General features: G+C 46.2%; 1 protein-coding gene across 6 annotated transcripts in view; it reads right to left on the reverse strand.

Moving 5' to 3' along the window:
- Positions 1 to 6,794, reverse strand: part of celf2 (cugbp, Elav-like family member 2) — a 318,322-nt gene extending 311,528 nt beyond the window's left edge. For all 6 annotated transcript variants that reach the window (XM_078164979.1, XM_078164975.1, XM_078164977.1 and 3 more), the window contains exon 1: positions 6,552 to 6,794. In XM_078164979.1, coding sequence (XP_078021105.1) covers positions 6,552 to 6,604 — 53 coding nt within the window. In that variant the 5' untranslated portion in view covers positions 6,605 to 6,794. The remainder of the gene's footprint in view (positions 1 to 6,551) is intronic.
- Positions 6,795 to 8,009: the final 1,215 nt, after the last annotated feature.

Consider the following 8,009-nt stretch of genomic DNA (forward strand, 5'->3'; position numbering starts at 1 on the left):
TTGTAGCTAACAGAGCAGTATCAACAGAGACAGGAAGAAATGTGTGTTCGGATATCAGTGGGCAAGACCTTTGTTTTTCATTTCCAATACAATGTGGCTCTCCCTGGTCCTTCTCCTGATTCAACAAGGGAGGTGTGTGGAGCAAGCGGCAACCACCGAGGCTGAAAAAATGAAGCCAATGTGGAAGTGCCAAAAACTGCAGTTCCTCTAAAAGCCACTTGAGGCTGGCTCCAAAACAGAGTCAATCCCCACGGACCCTCATGTTAAAATACCCAGCTTTACAGCAGAAATAGACATGTTTACAGCCTGGTACAAAAAATGGTCGCTCCACAGCTCCAACCTCTCGTCCAAATATGTTCACTTCTGGCCCAAAAACAAGGCTTCAAAAGTCCACAAACAAATGGGTGATGTCACGGTAGCTACATCCATTATCATGCAGTCTATAGTGTGGAGGCAACTGTTTTACTGGGACTCTAAGTATCAAAAGCAACAGTACTCAACATGCAGCATGACTCCTGTCAGATTGCAGGGTTTAGTGCAGTGTTTCACATCAGAGGCAGATCACCTCGCCTAAAATAAAGACTGCCTATACCAAAAGTTGAATACAGTTTCATGACATAAAACATTAGCCTTCAGGGGGCAAGAGCTGACACGGCAAACAACATATATGTAACACCTGTGGTTGCATGGTTACATATGGTTAAAGTACTGTTAATTACACAAATAAAAGGGGTATCACTGGTGCTTTTATTTTGAAGCACCACACTCGTCTCAGGCTGGAAGTGTTAATGTTTTTGCTGTGAACTTCAAACTTCTAGTCAACAGTCAGATGTTAGCAGTTAGCAAAACAGTGTTTGCAAGTGGTGCTCCATGGTCGCAAAATGTGACTAAATAGCCCTACCGGTACAAAGACACACTTCCTCTGCTCACGCTATCATTAATCCCATTAAGTTGAACCATTACGTCAAATGTGATGATTTATTCACTGTAAGATGGAAACAAACTAGCAGCTCTCCAGTGCTTGTATTAATAATATGGTGCTCCATGGTTGCAAAATGCTTCTAAATAGTAACGTTAGTGATCCAGAGCCCTGCAGATGAGAAACACGCTGCGCCTAGCTCACACGCCCCCGCTCAGGAGGAAGTGGTCTGGATGGGTGGAGGAGTGCGTGTGTGACCTATCATGTTTGTGAGTCTTCTTGTGAGTGAGAGACACGGAACGCTGAAGTGAGTCTCGTGACGATGGCTTGAGCATTTAATACGTCACATGTGGAAGAAGCCACGATACACTGAGTATATTCAATATATTGCCCACCCCTAACAGACAGTAGTAGCTTTAATTTATTGCATATTTGTATAGTATACTGTATGAATGTACCTGTTCATGATAAATAGTATAAATATAATACCCCCCCCCCCCCCCCCAGTGTTGACTACAACCTCACCCTAACAGTGATACATTCAATACAATGTATTTGGCAGGTGAGATGATAACGGCAGTAACTGTAAGTTGCAGCTTTTCACTGTTGGTAGTTCAGTCCATAAAAACTGATTACAAATCATAAGGTCATCATGTATTTTGTAACTACAGCTGTGAAATAAATGTGGTGGTGTACAATACTGAGTAGCAGAAGAAGTACAGGTACCTCAAGAAAGCACTGTCGGACAGTACTTAAGTACGTGGAACTTTGCACCCCTGTAAATCCCACATTAATAACCCTTTAATAAAACTACAACTATCATATTAGAGGTGGCATTGACTGAACAATATCCAACTTTAATAAAGCACTGTCTGCTTAACACACACACACACCTGGATGGATCTCGCCTACATGCTGCTCTTCCCTTCTCCTGCTCCCCGTCTCTCCTGTAATTTCTAGTCTTTCCCGCTCCCCTTCCCTCTCTGTCATCGTTCCCCCGTCTCTTTTGTGTTTTGTGACGCACTCTCGCCTCAACTCTGTAATTATCTCTTGCTGATTCCAGGGGGTTCGGAGGAATTCAGCCCTCCCTCTCTTTCTCCTTCTGCCCGCCCCGTCCGCCTCCGTCACTCGGATGCTGAATGCCGTATTGTTCTCCTCCGCTCACAAAGCTTTGATTGACAGCTGTGGGAAGCGGAGAGTGAATTTGGAGTCCGCCCTGTGGCACCCCGACCCTCCCTCCCGCTTCAATCACCTTCCGTTAAACTTTTTTTTTTTTTTTTCCTGCATGGCATCCGTTTAAGTGATGTGGCGGCTCCGGTCGTGCGCGTCATTCGTTAAATACACCACAGAAATGTCCAAACTGCTTACAGTTCTCTTACACATGCATCAATTTGACCCCACGGTGAGGATTTATCCTCCACAAGATGACCGAACATTACACTGCAAATCAAAATATGACAGGTTCGTGTTCTTTTATTAAAAGCAGCCCACTCCTGAGTCATACTTCTTGATCGTTTCCCTCGTTTAAACCAACATCAACCTCTGACGCGCTCGAAGCAACGAATCCCTGCTCCTGAGGGGCCCGAAGATCCACATCACGCGTCTGAACTTTACGAAGCGTTTCCTGGGAACCCAGAATAAATGCCTGGATATAGCCTGTCAGGACATCACATGGCCGAAACAGCGTCATCATTCACATGCGTCAAATTCAGAAGCGGTCAGGGAGCCAATCAGGGCAGGGAGGGCGGCGGAGACTCTTCATCTCGATGGAGAATGATCATGAAAAACACTTTGAGAACACAGTCATGGAAAGATGGAAAGACAGGAGAGAAGTTTGTCCAAAATGAAAGGGATTTATCGTGTTAAAAGCGGATTTGGATTCAGATGTGAACATTACCAAACTGCCTGTTTTTGACTCTCTCATGATGAAACAACACCTGCCTCAGTCTACGCTGCTGCTTCGGTGCACTGTGACACTGTTTTTCAGAGCTTCTTCCAACACGACCAGAAAGTAAATCTGGCGAAAACACTTAAAACTTCGCCACAATTTGAAGATAAAACACTGAATATCTGCGGCTTGGTGCTGGTAATATCAGTGACTGCCTTTACCCAATGTTTTCGCTCTAACCCTTTAGTTAAACCAGTATAATCTTGAGCGGAGAAAAAGGTCCGGCTTATAGATAAAGCACCACACACGCTCTCACGCCACACTCACACACACACACTATCAGAGGGGATTTAAAGATTCAAACAGTGGTCTTGGTAATTAGGCAGATGGATTTGTGCCTCTCCTCCCGGTCCGGCGGGATATAAAGCGACACATAATGCAAGCGGAGGAACTCTTTAAGTGGATTAATTAAAACCAACACTGCGAGGTCAAAGGTCAAGCCCCCCCCCTTTTTTTTTTTTCACTGTCAACCTCCTTCACTCCTTCTCTTTTCCTCCGGCCTCGCTCGAGCTGCAGGACGGTGCACCTGCAGGAGCAAATGGATTTTAGATGATTGGAAGCCGGCGGAAACGGACCCTGAAGAGATGGAGGAGAAGGAGTTTTTCAAGCTCCAGCATAAGGAATCGTTTTTACTGAACACACTTTACACTTTGCGCTGAACACACACACTTCATCCTCAACTAGTCCGCTCGTATTTCTCTTTAACGACACACTTTTATCTTTAACTTCCTGTCTCTGAACATCCAGCAATGATTTAACCAGACAGTAATAGAATAAAAACCTGAGCTCTCCTCTCTCCCCTCCCTAATTGAATACAGAACACACCTCGTCTTCACTGTGCCCGTGTGTGTGTGTGTGTGTGTGTGTGTGTGGGGCGGCTGGATGTAATCAGATGGAATTAATATGCATGCTGTTTCTCATTATGGCATAACTGAACTGCACTTCAGATATGTGACGTGCACCGCGAGAGGCACGGACAGATTTCTAACATCCATCCTCTGCGCTCTCTCTGGAACAGGAGTGTGTGTTCTTGCATGTGTGTGTGTGTGTGTGTGTGTGTGTGTGTGTGATAGTATATAAGATAGAAAAGATAGTGAATACAGAAGGCACTCCCCACCGCTGATCAGATAACACTTGCTTCAACACATGCACACGCACACATTTGTCACTCGCACGAACTCCTTATTGCATTTAAAGTAAATCAAATTCCACAGAGCTGCATTAATCAGCTAATTGTGCTAATATGCATATCATGCTGCCTAATTGTGTTACAGCGGCGAGGTCTCATCTTTCATCTGCACTGATAGTTTCCCTCAACAATGTCCTCGTTTTAAAGTCTTAATGATGCAACACCTTGTTTTGGCTGCTGTGGTTTTTTTAACCAGGCAGAAAGCGGCTCAGCCGTCGTCGCCGCCGCCGCTCCACACAATGCACAAAATTTAAGCTCCAGCTGCGTTAAAAATTTGGAAAATGATATCGAGCTAAATCAAGTGTTTGTGCTCCTTATCGCTTCCCTTTGTTCAACCGCTTCTGCTGCTCGACAACAACACACACTTTTCGCGCGTTGAGTGTGTGTCTGAGCGTGACGGAGGTGAGTCTCATTAGGGAGAGGAGCGACACTGCCGAGGTGCTTCATTATCATAAATGATTGAGAAGTGGGCGTGAGTGCTCTTTTGTGTGTGTGTGTGTGTGTGTGTGTGTGTGAGGGAGCGAGTTGGGGAAAGTGTGTGTGTGTGACCCCGAGAGAGTGTGAGTGACGGGCCGGCGGTAAGCTGGTCTTTATTAAGATGCGTCATCTTTGGAGAGGGACAGCTGCTCCTGCCTCTTATCTGGAATAACAAAGGTTTAATAAAGAGAGGAGACAGAGGGAAGGTAAATAATCCTCTTTTGCTTCCTTCCATCCTTCCTTTTCTCCTCTAATGCCTCCTTACATCCTTCCTTTCCTTCCCTAATGCTTCCTTACATCCTTTCGAACGACTAATCTGCCTCTAAAATGCGACAACAACACTCTCTTTGGATTTCCTGTGCAAAACTTTGCATATTTGCCCAAATCCTCACTCCTGACCTTTGACCTTTCAACTTTAAAGCCAACATGGCCGCCGTGAGGCCAGTGTGTCGACTATTGACTCGCTAAAATAAGCTTAAAGTGACATTTTTAACGCCACCAGGAGATGTGTCCCTGTTAAGCAAATAGACCGAGAGGAGAGGAGAGTGTGTGTCCACAGAGAAAGCCTCGACTGCGGCTATTTATGAGCGAGTGTGTGTGTGTGTGTGTGTGTGTGTGTGTGTGTGTGTCAGGTCAGCTGCATGCCCTATTTCTCAGTCTGGATGGTCATCGCTGCCTGTTTGGAAATGACATCATTTAGCCCCCCCCCAGCCACTCCTCCTCCTCAATTCGTCCATCAGCAGTTTACTGAAATATGCCTGCTCTACATTACTCCACTCATTTTCTATTTTGGATTTGTGGATAATGATGGTGGGATGGAGGGCAGCGGGGGGATAGAAATGATAAAAGAGGGGAGAGGCAGCATTAAAAGAATAATTTGAGGGTCTTGAGGGTTCTGTCTCCTCTCTGCCGTTTCTAAAATAGAATTTGCGATAGCCCCCGCCGCTGCCGCCGAGTCTGTCGAGGGAATAATGACTTATTTATCAAATGGCTGAAATATTCAGGGACAAGGCCTTTTAAATTCCGGCTTTTAAATTCATAGGCTTTTCTGCTGAGATGCTTAATGACAGTGAATGTATTCATAGTGATTTGCAGGTCCGAGATAGCGCCTTGTATCCTGCCTGTGAGTCTAATAGCTGTTTGACAAAAAAGGGAGAGTGCTCGCTCAAGACAAGGTGAGCAGGGGAAGTGTCACCTTTGACCTGATGGGAAGCTCAGTGAATCATATTGGTATCAGGACTGCCTCCTGGTGCCAAGTAGTAAATGGCTGTGTTGCTGTAGCAGCGCTGAAAACATGTTTTGCAGCTCGGGAGATAACATTTCTCTAAAAGCGCTCTGTTGCAGGCAATCAGCCATGAGTAAATGTTTCAAGATAAATTCCTGGAGGGGTATACTTTTTATTTTTTTTCTGTCAACATTTTGAGGGACCACATCAGCATAGGTGGGAGGTGGAAGGGAGGGAAGAGGGAAGGGGGAGGGAGAAGGAGGAGGAGGATGAGGAGAGGGGGGTGATGGTGATAAATGAGTGTTATTCTTACTTCTGCACTGGTATGGGCGAAGTTTGGGGATGATGGTGGCGGTGGTGATGAAGCGCCGCGCGGGGCAGCATCAGCGGGGTTAATGAGATGTACGCAGACACTGAGCAGCTTGCATGCGTCAGACTCAGGACAGAGCAGAGGAGAAGAGGAGAGGAAGAGGAGCAGAGGGGGGGAAGAGGAGCTCAGAAAGTAGACTGAGCGCTCCACTCGCCGCAGATTGCAGCCAAACGGCGCAATCCGTGCGTAATTACGCACCGGCGGCTCTCAGAAGGCGGCGGCGGCGGCGACCTCCTGCTTTCCCCGCGCCCGCGTCCCACCCTTATTTTCTCCACAAAAAAAAAAAAAAAGAAGAAAAAAAAAGACACCACCTCCACCTCCACCTCCACCACCGCACTTCTGTCTCTATCCCCACCTCTCTCTGCTGTTATCACCCCCCGTTTTGCAATGGCGAGGCTGTGGAGAAACTGACCGGGCGCTTACCTTAACACGTTCCAGCTTTTCAGAGGGTCCAGGTCTGAAATTATAGAAACCATGGTCGACTGGCTGGGCAGCACCGGGAGAGGGAGGGGGTGCGGCGGAAAAAGATATCGAAAGAAAAAGCGGCGCAAAAGGCTGTAAACTCCGTCTGCGAATGGCAGCGATTGCTCGGATGCAACCCGTCCTGGTTGTTCAGTGGGTGATGAGCGCTGTCACAGCTCGCTCTTTCTCTCTTCCTCTCCTCTCTGTCTCTCTTTCTCTCCTGCTCTCTTTCTCTCTCCCTCCCTCCGCCCCCTCCCGTTCAAAGCCTGCGCTCTGCAGACGCGTCTCCGAGCTTCCTCCGGTCCTTCTTCCACAGGCAGGCAGGCTGCTGCTGCTGCTGCTGGGATGTACAGTAGAGGAGGGTAAACCCCACCTAGGAAACTCATTTAACCATTTTTTTAAATGCACCGGGGGGAAATAGAGTTTATGCACCTTTTTTTAAAGGCTGACACAGTGTAGAATTTGCACACTGCAAAAAGTGTCAGTCTTCGAGCGTTTTTTGGTTTCATTTTAAAGCTTAAACCTCCTTTGGGGGTGATTTTTTAACCAGTGGGGAGGATGTTTCACAATTTGAGTATTTCAGGAGGATGCAGAGATCATTGTAAGAGTTAAAGACATGTCTCAGCTGACTTTTTTTTTTTAGATTTACTCTGTGAATTAAGTATAAAATCATCATTAAAGTTTATTTTCTCATCTGATGTTTCATCATCCAACTGAAGCTGATCTGAAACCTCTCAAAGAAGCATTTCAAATATTTCACGACTGTTCTGCGATGAGTGACTCAGTTGTCTGAGTTGGAGGCATCATCCCCACTGGAGCATCTCGCTCTCTGTCGCTCTCTGCAACCTTCTGTCAGCGCTCACTTCCTGTCTGACACCACCACATCCTGTTGATAACTGTTTTGTTTTTTTTTTTTTCAACTTTTTCTACTCCCCTCCCCTACACATGGCAGCAGATGCGTCATCCCTGGCGAAGAATGACAAGGCAACAGCAGCCAAGTCCCACCTATTTCGGACTATTCTGAGCTCATATCTATTTGCTCATTGGGAAAAAAACAGATGAGCCCCACTGGAAAAAAAAAAGGAGAGAAAGAATAGAGTGTCAGGACTGTGTCGGTTTCAGATAATTGTCTGGGACAACAGACCAGAGCGGGGCTGAAAGTCTGTGCCAAAGCTATTGGAGTTACAGCACAAGTGCTTTGTTATTTCCAGGGTTATGATGTTAGTCACTGCACATGCGCTCGCTGATAACGGTCAGTTTGACAGGAAACTGCTGTGGGTTTTGGCTCGGAAGAAAAGCCCTTTTAATATACGACATAAGTCTGTCTTTTCTTAAGCTGGAGCATTTTTAGTTTGACCAGCTGGTTTTAAATGTTTATGTGCGATGAGAGGAGCATGAGATCTATCTGATAAAGTTAAA

This window comes from Epinephelus lanceolatus, chromosome 23 (genome assembly GCF_041903045.1).
Source record: "Epinephelus lanceolatus isolate andai-2023 chromosome 23, ASM4190304v1, whole genome shotgun sequence".
In the NCBI taxonomy this organism is placed as follows: domain Eukaryota; kingdom Metazoa; phylum Chordata; class Actinopteri; order Perciformes; family Serranidae; genus Epinephelus; species Epinephelus lanceolatus.